At 40.9% G+C, this 21,520-nt stretch overlaps 1 protein-coding gene across 3 annotated transcripts in view; it reads left to right on the top strand.

Moving 5' to 3' along the window:
• Window positions 1-21,520, top strand: part of PDCD1LG2 (programmed cell death 1 ligand 2) — a 129,100-nt gene that overhangs the window by 37,586 nt on the left and 69,994 nt on the right. For all 3 annotated transcript variants that reach the window (XM_025279087.3, XM_006080601.4, XM_006080602.4), the window contains exons 5-6: window positions 8,406-8,543; window positions 11,775-11,824. In XM_025279087.3, the coding sequence (XP_025134872.2) occupies window positions 8,406-8,543; window positions 11,775-11,824 (188 nt within the window). The remainder of the gene's footprint in view (window positions 1-8,405; window positions 8,544-11,774; window positions 11,825-21,520) is intronic.

The raw sequence follows: 21,520 nt of genomic DNA, 5'->3' as shown, positions 1-21,520 counted from the left end.
GACTTCAAAAGTCATGGAGCTGTACCGCCCCTGCCTCCAGGAGAGGCTGCTGGAACCTGGAAGAGGGACCTGGGGCCTCCAGTACAGGGGTACTGCCACCTGCGGCCACTCCCAAGAACAGAAGGTAATGAATAGATGCCCCAACCTTGTTCTCCCACCCTCCAGTCTCCTGCTGGAGTCTCCCACTGGCAGAACGCAGGTGAGGTCAGAGAACAAGGCAGTCCTCTGATATGTTCATAAGGTCAGCCTCTCCGGCCCTAGAATAGAGTGTCAGACTGCAATGAATGGACCCAAAGAGGAAACTGAAAATACCCAGCATAAGGGCTGATCAATTTGATTCAGGCATAATGCCATGCATCAGCAGTATAAATATTACTTTGCTGGCTTTTCTGCCAGCCAAGTGGTTTTAGAGTTTTCCAGGAAAACTGACCTCTTTAAAAAAATCACTTATAGACTTCTCTGGCTATGCTGAATCCTATACTTTAGAACTTCATGCATCAGTAAAATTTATAACAGTTCTCATAGTCTGCTAATTTTTTATCTGCTAAGAACATTCATTTGACAAATAAGAGCAGCTAACATTTAGTATTAGATCATTTAGTATCAGCTAACATTTAGTGTCAGCTAACATTTAGTATCATTATCATTTTATGAGACAAGTCATTTTTTTGCAGAGGCATAAGTCTCCTATTGTTCCACAACCATCATGGGCTTTATTTTTTTTAAGAATTTTATTTATTTATTTAGCCATGTCAGGCCTTAGTTGTGGCATGCAGATCTTTCCTTGCAATGCATGGACTCTCTAGTTGTGGTGCACAGGCTTAGTTGCCCCAAGATATGTAGAATCTTAGTTCCCCGACCAGGAATCAAACCCATATCCCTGCATTGCAAGGTGGATTTTTTAGCATTGGAATACCAGGGAAGTTCCCACTGTGGGCTTTAGACAACACAAATTTATTAGCTCACACTTCTGGAGGTCAAAATTCTGAAAAGAGCTTTACTGGGCTCAAATCAAGTTGTCCTGGGATTGTAGAGGCTCTAAGAGAGAATTCATTTTCTGGATTTCTCCACTTTGGGGAGGCTACCTGCATGCCTTGGCTCATGGCCTTTCTTTCCACCTCCAAAACCAGCATTAGATTTTCTGCTTTCACATCTCTTTCTTTTACTCTCTTGCCTCTCTCTTCTACCTCTTAGGGACCCTTGTGATTACATTAGATGCCCCTCCAATACATACCTCAACCTGATAATTCAGGATAGTTTTCCCATTTCAAGGTCCTTAATATAACCACATCTGCACAATCCTTTGTTATGTAGGATAATGCATTCATAGGTTTCAGAACATGGACATCTTTTAAGAGGAGCCATTATTCTGCTATCTTACCAATAAAGGATATAATTTCAGAACAAAGACAGTCCTTAGTAGTGATTAAATTTGACTTTACAGAAGATTTGCTGTATTATCATTATATTCCACTATTTACTCTCTATCTTAGTTAGATAAAAGAGCTTATGATGAGGACTTGTGTGGCATGCAGGCATTTAGGTGTTGATCCAAAGGGGCAGAAGTGAGATGTTCAAAAATTAAGACAGGAAAGAAGGAAGAAAAAATAGAAGGGTGCATTATTCCAATTGTTGGCATGAACAGTAGAAGCTGAAATACTCAAGAACCTCGTGAGAAGTGTATAGATCATCTCCTAAGATGTTTACTCAAAGAGCTTCAGACTGAAGGACTAATCTTTTGCTTTCACCCCCAGTGGTGAGCAGTTGTCCCCAGGAATGTAACTTCCTTCTGCTGTGAGCTATGCACGCGTGTGTGCTGAGAGAGCTCTCCCAGCATCTATGGCATCAAAATCATTTCAGGGCAGAAAGCACATGTCCACCTGAGGGAGTCACTGACCATGAAGTGAGTTTAGGCCCACCCAGAATTCTACCCAATATGTAGCTAAACTCAGAAGAGAGGCTGAGAGAAAGTGAGGCAGGATGACAGTAGTCAACCCTTGCACTGCTCAAGTCTGTCCCTTCATGCCCTGAATTCAAACTATTGTCTCCAAGCCTTTGGGCAGGGAAGTAGCTACTATTGCTGCACAAGATACATATACCAGAGTTCATGAAACAAGTTACAGTTTCTGCTGCTGCAACTGATCCCAAGCCATAGTTGATATTTGTCATCTCTCTCATCAGCATACATTCTAGCTTTCCCTCACTCAGCATTTCAGATGGAATAGTTTGTTTGCCTGGAGGGTGGAGGGAAGGAGGGGTGTGGGGGTGACTCAGACATTCAACACTGGGAAACCTGAGCCCTTAGTCACCTCATCCTCAGCAGACTGCTGTTGTTGCAATTGCCTTTTCATTGTTATCACTGGGTATGGAAGTTACAAGACTCAGAGAATCAGTGGATCCCTGAGTTCCAGACAGTCTTCCCTGCCTGCATTGTGTAGCAGCATTGGAATTCTTCATGGGAACCATTACTTTGCCAACAAAGGTCCGTATAGTCAAAGCTACAGTTTTTTCAGCAGTTATGTATGGATGTGGGAGTTGAACCATAAAGAAGGCTGAGCACTAAAGAATTGATGCTTTTGAACTGTGGTGTTGGAAAAGATATTGAGAGTCCCTTGGACTGCAAGGAGATCAAACCAGTCAATCCTAAAGGAAATCAATCCTGAATATTCATTGGAAGGCCTGATGCTGAAGCTCCAATACTTTGGCCACCTGATGTGAAGAACTGACTCATTAGAAAAGGCCCTGATGCTGGGAAAGATTGAAGGCAGGAGAAGGGGATGACAGGATGAGATGGTTGGATGGCATCACTGACTCAATGGACATGAGTTTGAGTAAGCTCTGGGAGATGGCGAAGGACAGGGAAGCCTGATGTGCTGCAGTCCACAGGGTTACAAAGAGTCAAATATGACTGAGACTGAACAGCAACAACATGGGAATCAAGATCATTTCCTCTACCAGTATTATTATTCTTTGCTTTGCCCGCTGGTCTGACAGTGGATAGAGCTCGAGTTGACTAGGCAGTAGCTATAACTTTACATGTGGTAGAACATGTCCCTTGGTACACAGCATCCTTGGTAGAAGTATTGGCCACTAGGAAGCTGGAATTTTAATCCAGGGAACCTAAATTTGTGGGTAGGAGAAGCAAAGACTCTACAAGTAGGTCACTGGAAAAAGTGATGAGAGGAAACAACCCTCAGCACTGGCAAGCCCTGGCACAAAAGCAGCATACTGTCGAGGCATGACTGTCAGGGAGAAGTGAGTTAGAGCCTGCACAGAACCATCCATCATTCAGCCACATTGAGCCATGGCTGAAATCACGTGGGACAGACAGAATATGAGTTGGGGCACCAGAGATACCTGCTCTATCTCAAATTAAATTTTGTCATGAACTGGCACTGATCCACAGGCCAGTCAGAGAACTTTGAAATGACTCAGTGCCCATCTCATCATTAATTTCCTAGCTTTTTTTTTTCTAGAAAATAAAATCCTCCCTGATATAGTTTTCAGAGGCAGCCAGCTCCATTGTCATTCCAAACCCCCATTTCCCCATCTCCCCACACTTCACTACACAATTCCAACACTAAAGTTAGACCAGCTTCTTTCTAAGTTATTATGATGAAGTGAGAAGGCAAAGAGAGGATTCGTGCTAAGGATATGGACAGAAATGAAGACATTATAAGTGTACCATTTTGAGGACCAACTTTAAGTGAAAATAATGAATTAGGCAAGTTGACCTTTCAACATTCTCTACATCTCCTTTTATCACAACTAAGACCACCAGACTTGTCACCTTATAGAAACTGAGCTATAACTAATTTGTACCAGAGCTCCACAGACTCAAATATTAATAATCCCAGGGGAATTAGTTTTTTCCAAGAATTGTTTAGTCAGCTTTCCTTTGTTATGCAGAATTTTCTGTCTGGTTGAATGTTGGCCAATATTGGATGAAATGTGGTTTTCTAGAGTGACACTCACATAAGGATCTTCACTGGGAAACAAGGGCCTGGATAAGAAGAATTTGAAAATAACTACAACCTACCCTTGTCATCATTGATTATATCAGTATCTTTCTCTTCATAGTAGAGAGGTGGACGGGCAGACTGACCATTTGTCTAGAAGCCTGAAGGCAGTGAGAAGTTAAGAATGAAGTAAGCTGGCCCTTCTCTCCATGGGAGAGACCTAATAGTAGAGTCAACAATTGTGGAGGTACCTGTGGGGTCTGCATCAGAGCTTGGGAGCTCCTAGGATATCACTCATGAATGTAGCCAGCAGGGAGATGGAGGAATCTTTGTGCAGTTAGATTCTCTCAGCTGAGAGTCCCTCTCAGCTCTATACTCATCCTGCCCCCAGTCACGGATCCTCTGCTCCAAGTAGTACCCTTTCCTCACCCTGTACTCTCTGAACCTACTTGCACCTCTTTGGTCACCATGACTTCTTTCCTCAGGCAGTTTCTTCCACACAAAATATCATTCTTCATTGTCTTCACCAGCTCTCAGGGTAGTTCAGGTAACTCCAGAGTACAAGGCATCTTTCCCTCATCTCACCTCCTAAGACCTATTTCTTTGTTTGCCTGCAACTGTGCTTGTCTTTTCTCTTTCATTGCTCTTTTATTTTCAATGCATTTTAATTGTTCACATGAGTCTTCTTTATATCCAAACTAAAGCAAAACCTGAGTGCTCTGCCCATGGTGAGTGCTCTGCCCATGATAAGTGCTCAGTAAATGTGAGATTAATGGCTTGGAGACTTACTCTTGGACTGCCCCAGTCCCATCATCCCAGCTGCCAGTCTGTATGGTACAAATGATTGCCTAGTTTGTGATACAAATACCGGTAACAAAATGACCAAAATCACACATCCTCCCACGGGTTCCTTGCTTCTATTTCTCAAAGACATTTTTAAGTTGTCTTGTGACTGTGCCCTTTCTCATTAATTGGCTTCTCACTGCTGACTTCTGTGACCCACACATACTTCTTCAAAAGTCAAAGAATAAAACACATACAGCAGTGAGAGTCTGGGTGGGAGGTGCTCCAGTAGCTCCAGAATAGATGACTGAACACCCTAATTTTCAATCAGAAATTAAGGAGCAGTGACACCATTTTCCTTTTGAAACAGGGTTCCTTCCACTCGGTCAGTGATGCATTTTCATTAGGAAATATAATGAGATGGGAGCACAGGAAATAACTATAACAAGACCCTTGTAGGGCTGGCAGAGAAGCTCTCCCAGGAGACTTGGAGATGACTCTCTGGCAGTGCTCAGGAGTACGGGCTCTGAGGTCAGATGGACTAGAATTTCAAATCCTCTCTCTGCTACCTCCTAGCTTTGAGAACATGAACATATGACTGAGCCACCCTAGAACTCAGCCTCTCATCTGTAGAATAGGGATAAATAATGGTAGATACCTAATAGAGTTATCATGAGGATTAAATGAAATATGTAAAGTCCTTAGCAGTCAAAAAGGATAGATACAGGAAAAAAAAAAAAAAAAACATGGTTTGTCCAGAAAGAAGCCTGGTTTCCTTATAAGTGCATGAGACTGTAGATAAGAACAGATCCAATATTTTTCCCATCACATCAGGACATCTCATTGTTAAGTAGCATGCAATTGTTATAAAACAGTCTAGAATAATATGCATTAGGATTTAGGCTAAGAGACCTTGAAATATAGTAGCTTAAAGCAGGAGTATACTTCTCTCTGATGTCACATTCAGAGATAGAAGGTGGGTCAGAGCAGGTAAGTTGCTATATTCTATATAGTCACTCAGTAATCTAGGTTCTTTCCATCTTATTGCTCTGGCACTCTCCAGGATGTTACCCTGTTGAACTGTCAAAGCTAGGTCACTGCCACATTCATGTTTCAGCCCACAGAAAGAAAAAAATATATATACCCAGTGTTTGAAGGCCAAGACACAAAAAAACCCATTCTCTAGTCCTGAACTTAGTTCACATGGCTGGCCATACCTAACTGCAGGGAAGGCTTAGACATGTAGTCTCAGCGAAACCATGTGTCCAGCTAACACCTAGCTAATACTAGAGAAGAAACAGAGAATGGATTTAGCAGTCTGTCACAAGATTTAACTAATGATAAGAAAGATTGGGCAAGGTAGACTAGATGGACAGATAGTCAATTCAGTCCAGCAAATCCTTATTGACACCTTTCATGTAGCTGGTGCTTGCCTCTAGGGGATTCAGAGATAACTTTGCAAAAGTCTTTGTAATTTCATGTACTTACATTCTAAGCAGACTGATGTCTTATTGCATGTTCAGTGTTAGAAAATCTTTAAGAATAAGTAGAATTTGTGTTTGGAAGGAACTATGAGGGAACCTTACAGAACAAGGGTTTGCATAAAAGCACTGAGGTAAGGACATCTCCTGCTATGGGGACAGTAAGAACTCCTTGACTTATGGTGCTATGTGCAGCAAATACTTAATAAGCACTTCCTGTGTGTGTGTGCTCAGTCGCTCAATTGTGTCCAACTCTTTGCAACCCCATGGACTATAACCCACCAGGCTCCTCCATCCACAGAGTTTTCCAGGCAAGAATACTGAAATGGGTTGCCATTTCCTATTCCAGGGGATATTCCCAATCCAGGGATTGAACCTGCATCTCTTACATCTCCTGCATTGGCAAGCAGATTCTTTACTACTGCACCACCTGGGAAGCCCTAGTAAGCACTTCCAAGAAAATATTAGTTACTATGGGTTATGTGTGATAAGGGCTGTTAACTAGATATATTGTGGTGATAATTCACAGTGTATACAAATATTAAATCGTTATGTTATATGCCTGAAACTAGTATGTTATATGACAATTATACCTCAATTAAAATTTTTAAATATGGATTATCCAACGTTTAGATGAAGCAAACTTCTTAATGCTTTTTATCTTTATGTTCACTACAGTCTTGAACTTAGAGACAAGTTCCTGTGGGAGACTTATACTTAGAGACAATACCTGTGGGGCCTGAGCTTTGGATCAGACAGATCTGGGTTTGCAGTCCTGGTTTGGCCACTTGCTTAGCACTGATGTGTGCATGTGCGCTCAGTTACTAAGTCTTGTCCGTCCCTTTGTGACCCCATGGACTTCAACCCACCAGGCTCCTCTGTCCAAGGGATTTCCCAAGCAAGAATACTGGAATGGGTTGCCGTTTCCTTCTCCAGGGCATCTTCCCAATCCAGGAATCAAACCAGGGTCTCCTACTTGGCAAATGGATTCTTTACCACTGAGCCACCAGCCCATTAGCAGTGATGACCTTAGATCTTGGAGCCTTACTTCCTCAACTCTAAGATGAGAGCCTAGTCCCTTCTTCTTAGCTAAAACTGTCTGTGGTTCTCAGATAGCACTATGATGGGAGAAGGGGAAGACAGGGCAGGACTGAGCCCTTCCTCAAGAGCAGTTTTGCCAGACTTTTCCAGGACCAGGCTATGACACTTATTCTTTTTTTGGCCATGCCCAGGCCCTCAGCAGTGAGAGTGCAGACACCCAACCACTGAACAGCCAAGGAATTCCCTGTTATGTTTATTCTTTATGAGTTACTCCATAAGGCAAAATTTAGCCTTTTGGAAAGGGCACAGTTTACTTGAGTATGCTTCCATCTCCCTGTAGTGAACCCCCCATCCAGGCCTGTCCTTGGTCAGTCTGGAGCCCTCATTCCAACCAGAGCACTCCTTTAAAAGGCTTTCCCCAGCCTCCAAACTTACTCTTCTCATCCACCTCTCTACTAAACTCATCTTTTCCTCAGTGCCAGACCTTGATTCCCTGAGAAAAGGAAAATGGCTAGCTGTAATGATTCACATTAAGATACGATATTCTGTTTTTTCAAAAGGATCCTCTTAATCCTGGAGGTTGAGTAATGATCAGATATATTCTAAGCATCATGAATGCTTGACAGTGGAGGGGGAGACATATTTGGGCTGAGGGACTATCCTATTGTAAAAAGAGAGATGATGAAGGAGAAACAGCAAGGAAGGAAGGAAGAAAAAGAAAGAAAGGAAGGAGAAGGAAGGAAGCGAGGGAGGTAGAAAGAAGAGAAAGAAAGAGAACATAATACAGTAGGTATATAAGACTGGTGAAAAACATGGAATGTGGAATCGGGCAGCCTGGACTATATCTCAGCTATGTCACTTAATGTATAATTTTAGGAAGGTGTGCTACGTCTCTGTGCCTCACTTTCTTTATCAGTAAAATGAGAGTTATAGTACAGCCTGCCTCAAAGAGTGGTCATGAAGAGTAAAGAAGCTGATACAGACGTCATTCATATAGATACAGCATTCATAGAAAAATACCTGGCATGGAGTAAATGCTCAATGCAAGTTGGCCGTGTTGGTTATAACTCACTTGGCTGCACTGTTGGTTTGCCTCTGAGTTACCATACAATGGGATTCTGGTGCTTTTTCTTTCTGCCAGGTCCTATGGAAGACCCCAAGATCCCTCCATCTTCACTGCTTCATGTTTTCATTCTCTCCCTCATCGTTGCTCTCATGTTCATAGCCACAATGGTAGCCCTAAGAAAACGACTCTGCCAGAAGTTGTATTCTGGAGAAGGTAAGTGAGTTTTATTCATGATAACGAAGTAGACTGGGTGTCTGCAGTGTGAGGCCCTGCTTGGCCCCACTGACCTGTAGCTTCACACTGTGTCCACTCAGGGCTCATGAGGTTCTTGGGGCTTGTCCTGATGATTATTTCCCAGGAGAAAATGCCTGTGGTCTTCAGTAAGACGCAATTTTTTTTGAATAAAAATATTGATAAAAGTAAAAATTAAAAAACTGAATATTTTTGAATGAGTGCTTCATTCCTGTAGCTGAAATGGTTTGCTTTGTTCTCTGAGCCAAGAAGTGTCATCAGCCTCATGAGATCAGTGTTATTTGGGCAATGCAGATGGTTGTGCAGTCAGAGTTCACTGGTGGGAGGATGGCAGGATCCTTCATGAGGACTCCTTTAGTACTCATTCCTCCTTTGCCCGTTCTGGGTCTGAGCTGGGCTGAGCCGTCCTCTTCCCCACAGGAATCTGAATCTTCTGGTTGGGTAAGGAAAGGAAAGAAGTGTGAGGCCATCTGGCGTAGGGAAATCACCTGACTGGTGATACCCTGAGATCTTTCAGCAGCTCCCTCCTCAGCCCATCACAGGCTCGCCAACCTATTCCCATTCCTCTGACAGTGAGACAGAGCATGCCTGTGGTGTTTGAATCCAGGCCAGAATACCTGCAAGCCCATCTGGTGCTTTCCTAAACAGGTCCTTTCCTACACAGCACCCAGTGAGCCTCCTCCCAACGTCTATACACAGCCTATAGAAAAGGAAATAGCAGCTAGGAATAATTCACTAAGAATTTGAAGTGGTCACTGCTTGAGGACTGGGGGGCTTTTCAGTGATTGTTATCTTACATTTACAATCTAACTTCTATATTCTCATCTGCCATGAAATATTGTCATTATCTATTTGTCCGTTGACCTATGTGTGCATTAGCTTGGGTAGTAACCACAAACCCTCTACTGTAGAATCCAAGATCCATGAACTGTTGTCAAAAGAAAGAGGGGGGTTGGGGAGGAAGGAAGAAGGGAATAAGGGAGGGAGGAAAGGAGAAAAAATGGGATAGAGAGAAAGAATGGAAGTAGAGGAATTTTAGGGTCTTGCCCAAAAAATCTTGGACTAAACAGAATCACTTCTGCAAATCTGTGACTTCAGAGAGTCATGACGGTCATGATACACCTCATTAGAACCATATCTTCTGTATTCTTATTCTTTTTTTTGGCTGCACTGGGTTGTCGTTGCTGCATGGGCTCTCTAGTTGTGACAAGCAGGGGCTACTCTAGTTGCAGTGATGGGCTTCTCATTGTGGTGACATTTGCTATGGAGCACAGGCTCTAGAGCATGTGGGTTTCAACAGATGTGGCATGCGGGCTTAGTTGCTATGTAACATGTGGAATCTTTCTGGGCCAGGGATCAGAAACATGTCCCTTGCACTGGCAGGCAGATTCTTAACCACTGAACCACCAGGAAAGTCCTGCATTCCTCTAGTACTTCCCTCATGTGTACCCCCTCAGAAGCATTTTATAACCAAGTTTCTAGGCTTGGGGCCTGGGAACCCATTAGGCACCTCATAAATGAGCAGCAGATTTTTTATCCTTACTCTATGAGAATATGAAGTAGAGCCACCTTTCTTAAAGATAGAATGGAGAAAAGAAGTCTTCCCCTCATCCCTCATCCCTCATCCCAATTTCAAATGTAAGTAGCACCAAGTTGGGTGTGAGTCTCAGGCACCAACTAGAGTGGGAGAGATTTGTTACTAATAAGAGTTAAGTGAATACATTTTCAAGTGATTTATTTTTTAATAAACTAAAGTGAAATCACCATTGCTACGTAACAGCCCTCCTCTGTAACTCTTGTGCTTTGGGATCCGCTCTCTTAGAAGGGAGTACACAAGTACACATGAATTCAAGGACTATGGTTTCTCTTTTTCATCAGTATATGTCTAGTGTCTAAAACATTACCTGGCATATACAACAAAATTGTTCAATAAAATTTTAGACTTTGAACCTCTGATATGCAGATATGTATGCTAACCTGCTCTATACAACATGGCCATATGTGGTTATTTAAATTAAACAAAAGTTCAAGTCCTGGGTCATATTTTAAGTGCTCACATATTGTAAGTGTTCAACAGTCACATGGGGCTAGTAGCTACTGTATGGGATAGAGAAGTATTTCTAATTTCTATTGGATTTAATAAACATAATATGATATTTCAATAGATATGATCATAAAAACCTAACATATTAGAAGAATTACTATAAACATTTCTAATGTTTGCACTTTATTTCTATACCTATCTCATTGTGGACTGTTAATAATCAACTCGCCCACCAGTACTAGCCTGTGCACCACATTTTGCCCTAAAAGACTGAGCCAGAGCTTTGCAGAGATTTAAACCAAAGGCCAAATGTATTGACTAATGTTTGCATGAGAATCACAGAGAATGACAACACTGACCTCAGGAGTTCGAGTCCTTCACTGAATCTCCAGCATTCAAGGGCAGTTCCTATAGCTTAGCCATTGACCCCTTTCAAATACAAATGCTCTTGGAGGAGATTGCAATGCTGGATAGACGCCCTCTAAATCTGGGCCAAGGTCAAGATGGATACAAAGGAGTTATTAAGAAGCTGACATGCAGAACAAAAGCAGATTAGGGATGGACTGAGTTCAGGAACCCAAGCAACTGCAGCACATGGGTATTGAACCCTGTAAGAAAATCAGAATAAGAGGGAATGTGTGAAATCAGGGCTTGATAAAGAGATAAAGCCAGGGAAACAATGATGAGCAGCAACCAGTCTTGTGAACTTGTGTTTCTGCTCCCAGAGTTCCTTTGAACCAGTATCAGTCAATTACACCTTAGTGCAGATTTATTGATTAGACCTTCTGCTCTGTGTAGGGAAGACAGGATGGAAGTGGTGTTCAAGATTAAAGTAGAACAGGAAGAGAGAATTTCAGAGGTATTTCCTGGGCCAAATACCCAAATTAGCAGTCCCTCAGCCTCTGAGGACCTGGGGGCCTGGGCAGACAAGGGAATGGGAAGTAAGCCAAGGCCTTCTTTTTTCACAATTTTCTCCTAAGGGTATGGTTTTAGTTTTTATCCAGCCTGAGGTCTCAAACCACGGTGGAAATTTATGCTTCCCTATGTGGATTTATTTGGATTTACTTTTTGTTCTGCCATTATTTCACCTATAAACAGAACAGTTTCCTTGTTAATCTTAACCCACCCCTGGAATTTTTCTTTTTCAGATTCAACAAAAAGATCTGCCACCATGGTAAGGAGAGAAGTGGACAGAGCTGTGAGTAATCATGATTTTTCTTTTCTTTTTCACCTTCTTTTCTCTCCCAGATTAAGTTAAGAAATAAAACCTCTGCTTTGTGGCACCAAGGGCAAATAGCCTGGGCAGAATCTTCCTGCTAAGTGGCATTTAGTTTCTCTTGCAATCCTGCATTGTTCCATACCTTTCTTGGAAAATAAAGATGGTGTCAGTTGAATAGCCATAGAACAACTATATAGCCTTTAGTCTGTTTATATTCCTAAGCACTCCTAGAAGATAATGCACGGGACATCTGGGCTCAAATTAGAAACATGGTTAAATTTAACAGCAAAAGGAAGATAGTCTACTGTGACACAATCAGCAGCTGGGATTTTTGCAGTAGACGTTAAGTCACTGTGGGTTGTGGGTTAAGGGTATTTCTGGAGATGTAGAAGTCTCTTCATGAGATTGAAAGGCTTGGAGCTGGAATTTGTGGAAGAGAGAGGATGTGATCTAGAGGTCAGGAGAAGCAGGGTTGCTGAAACCATTTAGCTCCATAGGATGAAAAGCATAGACACTGGGGAAGTGGTCTGTTGGAGATCCACAGCTCTAGGTCACATAGTAAAATGGGTATTTCTGGCTCTCTTGGGAAAGCTTCCTTTGCCTGAAATCTAGGGATCATATGGTGTCACACATGACTTTATGAGTTTACCAAAATAATGATAGGCAATTCGTAGACATTTCTAAATAACTATGTATTATCAGCTGCTCAGAATGTTAAGAACTGTTTATTTTTGAATTCTTTTGAATATATTCCCCAGATTTCAGGGACACTGATTATGAAAATAACCCTAGAAAACCTTCAAATACCAGGGTCTGCATTTGGCTTATCTATCACACATGGCAGTTCATAAACACAAAATATGACTTAAAAGAATGAAATGAAAAGAGGCTCCTGCACCCTCCCTGTCTCCACCACTTCCCTGAAAGAGATTCTTGAGAATATATCCTTTCGCTATAGACTCATTCCTGGACCCAGTGCCAGAGAAGAAATGCAGCCTAAGCCGGCTGTGCTTGACATCCCATTGCCTGAGCTTTTCTGAATCATGAAACAACTTTCAGATCAACACTGCAAGTTCTGATACAAACATTTGTTTCTTGGGAAACAAAAATCCTGTATTCCTATAAATTGATCACCTTGGCCTCCAGATGAGTTCCCATGAGAGAGGCCCAATATTTGCTGAATTTCATGACGTCAAAATGTTTGAATAAGTGATTCCTTCAGCTGCTCAGCATAAGGAAGAAATAGTGCAAAACTTGAGCACAGAAGTAATAAACTCAGATGCCTATTGGGCCAGTGATGAAATGAGTAAAAACTGTCCCTAACCAAATAGGGAGTGGGGGAGGGGAGGGATTTTGACAAATTGGAGAGCATTTTCCCTGTCAGTTTAGCACTACCCTTACATTGCCAGAGAAGATGGAAATCCAGATTTTTATATAAAATATCTTAATTATTAAATGCTAGCTGAGAGTATTTCAAATAGCAAACAAACTAAACAAAACATGCCTGTAGGTTAATTGAGCCTATCAATCAGTTTTCAAGTCTTTTCCTAGAAACATAATATTGTAAGGGAAGAGTTTAGAATCTGAGTAATGAAGGCAGAAACACCTATTTGAGGAACTGATTACTCAATGGCTTGCTGCCAACCTAAATGTCTCTCCTGTGACCTGCCACATGGTCTGAATATTGCAGTTATAAAATGAGGGTATCACAGTCATTTTTAACCAGTAGAGCTCCTTTATAAACAGAGAAATCTCACACTCTATTTTAATGGTTGTCTGAAATTCAAAATAAAGTAACTATCTTGATCAAAAGTCAAATTAAAGAAATGGGATTCATTTTCTCCATCCCCTGCCCGACCCACTGCCCCTCCACAATTATTTACTCATACTCTCCACCTTTTAACCTGGAGGAAGGAAGAGTCAGGGAGGTGAAAGTGATGCTTCTCCTCTTCCTCCCTCACTCCTCCTTGACACTTACCTGAGAGTAGTAAGAGGTCAGGACCAGTTAGATATATATCATAGAAGATACAGATAGGAATGTGTCTGGTACTATTACCTATAACAGCGACAAATTAGAAATAATCAAATATGAATCAAAAAGAGAAAAGATGAATAAGAAGACTAGACAATAATTAAAATGAAAGCACCAAAACTAGATGTATTTTTGAGATGAATAAATCTGAACAATATAATTTTGAGAGGAAAGATAGATGCAGAAAGACATAGATAGCATATTACCAATGACAGAAAGTTCAGAAACACGCAAACAACCTTAAGTAGTGTATATGGGAAACAGTCATATGTACAAAGTACAAAAGAAGTACAAAAATAGCATGGAAATGGTAAATATCAAATTTAACCTCCTGAACTGAGTAGTGGGTATACAGATGTTCATTACATTATTCTCTTTATTTTATACCTGAAATATCTATTTAAAGAGGTCACAATTAAAATTCAAGACAATTTAGATTTAAATTTTTCTGTGATCTTAGCTACATAATCTTAGGTAAGATCTGCCTCTTCTCTGTGCTTCAGTTTTGTCATTTGTAAATTGAGAAAGTTAGATCAAATCCAGCAGGGCAAACAAGCCTCATGTCAGGTGCGGGGAATGCCTGGAGCAGAGATGAGGATAGTTTGGGAGACCGTTTCTAGATGCAAATTGTGGTGATAGAAGGATGAATAATGTCTGCCTTGGGTGCAGGGTGGAAAGAGTTGAGGGCCTTGGCCATTTAATGACAAATGTGGAGGGGATGTTTTTCATTTTTAAAAAAAACTGTTTATCTGTATTTCTGTTCATCTTTATCATGTACATACGTACATGACATTATTTTATGGTCTGTTAGTACTTGTTTTGATTGCATTCAAAGTTATTTTCAGATTGATTGAAGTCTTTCTAATCATGTTTAGAGCTGCATAAAATATAGAACTTGGTTGATGATCATTAGCAAAGTATTAAAGGAAAAATTATTTTTATTTAGTATAATGTATTATGGTTTTGTCAAAGCAGATACAAATGTGTTAGATTTTCAGTAGATGCTTTTTTTTAAGTTCTTCCCTAAAAAGTTGCTCATCAGTTATTAACTCTTTATTGAGAACTGATTTAACATTTGGAATAATATCCCCTGGGAAGAAGAGGGAACAGGACATGGAAATACTTATTTGAGGGATAGAAAGAGAATAGATCTGGGGCCAAGTGTTTGGACAGCCAAGAAAACTTGGAGTGTGTTGCTGGGGATGAGGGGCACTTCATGCTTCTCCAGAAGAACAGAACCACAGAACCACTTGTTGTTTAGGCACTAAGTCACATCCAACTCTTCTGTGATCCCATGGACAGTAAGTAGCCTGCCAGGCTCCTCTGTCCATGGGATTTCCCAGGCAAGAATGCTGGAGTGAGTTGCCATTTCTTTCTCCAGGGAATCTGCCCAACCCAGAGATCAAACCCATGACACCTGCATTACAGGCAGATTCTTAGCCTGAAAATATGAAATCTGTAGGGCTGGCAGGTTGGGAACTCAGGTAGGATTTTTTATATTACAATCTTGAGGCAGAATTCCTCCTTCTCTGATTGCTGTTAAGGTCTTCAACTGATTGAATGAAGCCCACCCATATTATGGAAGGTAATCTACTTTATTTAAAGTCAGCTGATGGTAAATGTTAATTACATCTATTATATAAAATACCCTCAGAGCAACATCTAGACTAACATTTCACCAAATAGCTGGGCACAGCAGTCCAGCCAAATTAATATAAAATAAACCATCACAGGCATCAAGAAATGAGGGGGACATTCTTGCCTGGAGTAAGTCAGTTTGTCAGACTTCCTAGAGCCTTTGAAAATACAAGTATGTGGCCATCTATTTTCTGATCACTGGAGTTGTCCAAATGACCAGGGCTTTGTCTAATACCTGCTCATCCATGCAGCTGCCACTCCAGATTTGCATGTAGACTATTTAGGGGGTTTTGTTTATTTCAGCAAGATGTTTTTCCCTCAACTCCCTGCCTGTCAACCATTCGGTAACAAAAGGGCATCTGTGACTTCAGAATCTACCACTAGGTATATTTTGAAGTAATGAATATCTGAGTAGATCTAGAGGGGGTTAAAAAAAAAAAAACCCAAACTTGTAGCCAAGAAATTACTTGATAAAATCAAACAAGTTTTTTGAAAAAATAATTTTTACTTCTCAGTAAAATGAACAAATTATAAGAGCTGGATTTGACTTAACTAATATCTTGTTTCATTGCCAACACCCAGTGAGAACTATAGATAGATATGTATACTATGTATAGATAGCTTTGGGAAGTCCCCTTGAGTGGAGCAGCACACACTGCAAGATCTGATTCCCCCTACACTGTTCTCATCATCAGGCCAGTCTTCTGTCTCTTAACAAGATCTGAGCTCTTTTGCATGGCTTTTCAGGCCATCCTTCTCCCTTTCCTGTCCCCAAGCCGTGCTCATTCCTACCTTTGTGCCTTTGTTCATGTTGTGTCTCCTGCCTGGAATGCCCTCTTCATTCTTTCTTGCTGACTCAAACTCAAACTTCTTGTAGGATCTGCTTTAGTATAGAATAATAAGTTAGTATTATTATTGTTTTAATGCCAGACCACTGTTCTAAACACTCTAGAGGTACATTTAATTTTCACAGTAGCCCTATATACTTCCTCCCACCATCTCCAGTCTCAGAGATGAGGAGACACTTGTGCAAGGTCATATGACTAGTGAATGCATGGGCCAGAAAATGGACCCAAGTATGCCAGTACAGAGCCCATGCCTATACACTAAACTGTACTCCCTTTCTTAGTCTGTAAGACTCTCTCTGCAGCTCAGCCCTCTTTGTTTTTCCCTCTGCATTGTACACACAGTCTGTAACACTCTTAAGTGCATGGTCACAGCAGTATTTCCTGGCTTCTTCTAAGTATACATATTTTATATCTACTTAGTCAATGAAATTAAGTGAGATATTACTGTTAATAAAACTATTGGGTATTTGGTTTTATCTGCTTTATTAGCTGTTTTTCTATGCTTCTTTTAGCTTATTCTATGATCAGTTTAAAAGAAAGTGACTGATTTTGACCAAATTAAGCTTGCTACTAAAAAAATCTTGTTTAATTTTAGTTGAGTTTGCCAATTCAAAAAAGAACAACTTATAATGATTTCTAGAACATTTGTCATACTTTAGTAGGCACCTATTAATGAGAATCAACCACAGTTAACACTCTCCTACCCACTGTTGTGTATTGATAAAAAAAAAAAGAGTAGGCAAACCATGGCCAGGGGGTCAAATCCCCACCTGTTTTTGTAAACAAAATTTTTATTAAAACTTAATCATGCTTTCCGTTTTCATATTGTCCCTCCCCCCTAATTTCCCATCCATTCCTCTGCTTCTTATGGTAGAGTTGAGTAATTGCAACAGAGACCATATAGCCCATAAAAATCTAAATTTTTTATAATCTGGCCCTTTACAGAAAAAGTTTGCTGTCTCCTGACCTAGAGGTACTCCCAGGCTTTACACCTCCTTCCACACTAAATGTAATGGGTTGGTCAAAAAGTTCCTTCAAGGTTTTTTGTAAGATATGGAAAAACCTGTATGAACTTTTTGGCCAACCAAATACTTCTTCCTGAGCTAAGTGATACAATGTCACCCCCACTCCTATGTCAGCTTCATGAAGTCTGAGGCCAGAGCCCACCGGAAGTTCTTAGGCCGAGCTAGCCTCTCACTCTCCAACACAGTCTCTACTACCCTAGCTCTGCCTCACCCCCAAAAACCACCACTGGGGGACAGTGTTAGGTTCTCGGCTTTCCAGGAGCAATCCTGGGCCTTCATATTCTTACTCATTATCATCTCAGAAGATGAATCTTGGGACTTGGTCTGAGCATGTTCTTTGGACATATTTCATTTCTTTAATTTTAATTTTTATTGAAGTATAGTTGATTTACAGTATTGTGCTAGTTTCAGTTGTACAACAAAATGATTCAGTAATACCTATATAGTTTTTCAGATTCTTTTCCATTATCAGTTCAGTTCAGTTCAGTTGCTCAGTCATGTCTGACTCTTTGCAACCCCATGAATTGCAGCACACCAGGCCTCCCTGTCCATCACCAACTCCTGGAGTTTACCCAAACTCATGTCCATTGAGTTGGTGATCATCCAGCCATCTCATCCTCTGTCGTCCCCTTCTCCTCCTGCCTCCAATCCCTCCCAGCATCAGAGTCTTTTCCAATGAGTCAACTCTTCGCATGAGGTGGCCAAAGTACTGGAGTTTCAGCTTTAGCATCATTCCTTCCAAAGAACACCCAGGACTGATCTCCTTTAGAATGGACTGGTTGGATCTCCTTGCAGTCCAAGGGACTCTCAAGAGTCTTCTCCAACACCACAGTTTAAAAGCATCAATTCTTCAGCATTCAGCCTTCTCCACAGTCCAACTCTCACATCCATACTTGACCATAGGAAAAACCATAGCCTTGACCAGACAGACCTTTGTTGGCAAAGTAATGTCTCTGCTTTTTAATATGCTATCTAGGTTGGTCATAACTTTCCTTCCAAGGAGTAAGCATCTTTTAATTTTATGACTGCAATCACCATCTGCAGTGATTTTGGAGCCCAAAAAAATAAAGTCTGACACTGCTTCCACTGTTTCCCCATCTATTTCCCATGAAGTGATGGGACCAGATGCCATGATCTTAGTTTTCTGAATGTTGAGCTTTAAGCCAACTTTTCCACTCTCATCTTTCACTTTCATCAAGAGACTTTTTAGTTCCTCTTCACTTTCTGCCATAAGGGTGCTATCATCTGCATATCTGAGGTTATTGATATTTCTCCATTACAGGTTATTATAAGACACTGAATATAGTTCCCTATGCTGTACAGTAAATCCTTGTTGTTTATTTTATATATAGTAGTATTTCTTAATCCCATACTCTTAACTTAAACCTCGTTCCTGCCCCTTTGGTAATCATGTTTGTTTTCTATGTCTGTAAGTCTGTCTTGTAAATAAGTTCATTTGTATTTTTTTTTTTTTTGGATTCCACATGTAAGTGATATCATAAGATATTTGTCTTTCTTTGACTTACTTCGTTAAGTATAATATTCTCTGGGTCCATCCGTGTTGCTGCAAATGGCAATTTTTCATTCTTTTTATGGCTAATATTCCATTGTGTGTGTGTATACACACACTCACACACACTATATCTTCTTAATCCATTCATCTATTAATGGACACTTAGGTTGTTTCCATGTTTGGCTGTTGTAAATAGTGCTACTGTGAACATTGAGATATGTGTCACACATACTTCTGGCAAGACTCTTATTCAAATAATTATTCTTGCTTCCCACCTAAGAAAGGAAGAGCTTGCTGGTTTTGCCTCACTGACCAGTGACTGAAGTGAGGCCTGATTACTGTGAGAGTGCCCAGAAGGGCTCAGTAATTCAATTAACAGCTGCTCTGGGCTGGGTTTTCCACTCTATGTTTCTACCCCTAACTTTCTAGGGAACTCTGGGAAAGGTGGTGCCTGTTCCTGTTATTGTGAAAATCCAGACTTCTCAATCACCCAAGATGGGCCTTCAAGGCCTTAACCTTAATATTATAAAATTAAAAACTCATATAAAACTAAGTGTAGCCAAGGAGATGGCCCTTTCCCATCCTTCTCCATGGTGAATGTGGTAGTCATTAGTGTTATTTCACACATTTCTAGATCTCTTGCTCTTGTGTACACAATAGGATTGCACTTCTCTGTGATTAATTAGGTCATAAGTGTGGTCATATGACTTGCTTTGGTCAACTAAATGTAAGCATAAGTGATGTCTGTTACTTTGGGGTAGAATATATAATAGCTAGCCTGTGCTTTGCTGTATTTTCTGTTTTCATCTGCAACATTCAAGGTAGTGATTTCTACATCAGCCTGGGCTTCTGAGTAACAACAAATAACAGGACGCCCGGCTGACCCTCGGTGGGCATGGAGCATGAGCAAGAATAAACCTTTATTTATTATATTGAGATTTAAGAGTTGTTTGTTACTGCAGCATAATCTACTCTATCCTGACTGACACAACAGGGAAACAATAGACCGTATGTTACCATTTAACATTCTGTTTATGAGGAAAAATACTTTCTATATAAAAAAGAAAAAAGGATAAAGTATAAGAATATATTCATCATATAATTAGTTCTCTATTTAAAGAAAGTATTTAATATACCCACCATACCTGCTTTCTCCCCCCAAAATGAAGTAAAGACATTAAAATGCCAATAAAAAACATTGAACTGCTCATAATCATAAAAAATGTCCATAATAATTGTCATTGTGTGATGGAACCTCATATTATTTTCTTCATGTTTCCTGAATTCTGTTTTTGTACTTTAGTACATTTTTAAATTCCCCAGTGTGTCACTGTTTTAAGTACCCAGGGGTGCCTGTTAGATGAAGAAAGGAGTTTTTTAAGCCCTGTTAACCATCCCCCACTCATCTCTCTATATCTCAGTAGTCAAATGCATTATGTAGGGCTTTTCATAGGGTCCTTTTCAACTTTTGGGAGGGAAACGCTTTTACTCCGTTTCAAGGACATGTATCAGTGTCTTAGTTACCTCTCACAGATTCCTAGCTCAGGCAACCGAGAAGGAATGGACACATACTGCAGGGATGTAACAGACAAGGTAACTTGCACAAGGTTATGTTATAACTTAATGATGGAACTCCTAGTCCAGAATTCCTGAATCCTTTTCTGTGGTACACTACCCTTTCCATTTGTGGAAGTTTTCCTTGCAGCTAACTTGACTCACTTGTGGGGCTATTCAGGCCCCTGGCTTCTTGTTGTTATGCAGGCAAACAAGCTTTCAACCAGTATAACTTTAGGAGTAGATTCTGATTCCTAGACATCATATTAAAAAGCAGAGATATTACTTTGCCAACAAAGGTCCATCTAGTCAAAGCTATGGTTTTTCCAGTAGTCATGTATGAATGTCAGAGTTGGACCATAAAGAAAGCTGAGCACAGAAGAATTAATGCTTTTGAACTGTGGTGTTGGAAAAGACTCTTGAGAGTCCCTTTGACAGCAAGGAGATCAAACCAGTCCATCCTAAAGGAAATCAGTCCTGAATATTCATCGGATGGACTGATGCTGAAGCTGAAGCTCCAATACTTTGGCCACCTGAGGCGAAGAACTGACTCATTGGAAAAGACCCTGATGCTGGGAAAGATGGAAGGCAGGAGGAGAAGGGGAAAACAGGATGTGATGGTTGGATGGCATCACTGACTCAATGGACATGAGTTTGAGTAAGCTCCGGGAGTTGGTGACCCACAGGGAAGCCTGGCGTGCTACAGTCCATGGGGTTGCAAAGAATCGGATATGGCTGGTCGACTAGAACTGAATTCTGATACCATAGATATGTATCAATTCAGTTTGGTTCAGTTCAGTCACTCAGTCGTGTCCGACTTTTGCGACCCCATGGACTGCAGCACACCAGGCCTCGCTGTCCATCACCAACTCCTGGAGCTTCCTTAAACTCATGGCCATTGAGTCAGTGATGCCATCCAACCATCTCATCCTGTTTTCCCCTTCTCCTCCTGCCTTCCATCTTTCCCAGCATCAGGGTCTTTTCCAATGAGTTAGTTCTTCGCCTCAAGTGGCCAAAGTATTGGAGCTTCAGCTTCAGCATCAGTCCGTCCAATGAATATTCAGG

The sequence above is a fragment of the Bubalus bubalis genome, chromosome 3 (genome assembly GCF_019923935.1).
Source record: "Bubalus bubalis isolate 160015118507 breed Murrah chromosome 3, NDDB_SH_1, whole genome shotgun sequence".
NCBI lineage: Eukaryota > Metazoa > Chordata > Mammalia > Artiodactyla > Bovidae > Bubalus > Bubalus bubalis.
Note: the sequence above shows the minus strand (reverse complement) of the source record. Positions and strands in the feature narration are given on the sequence as shown.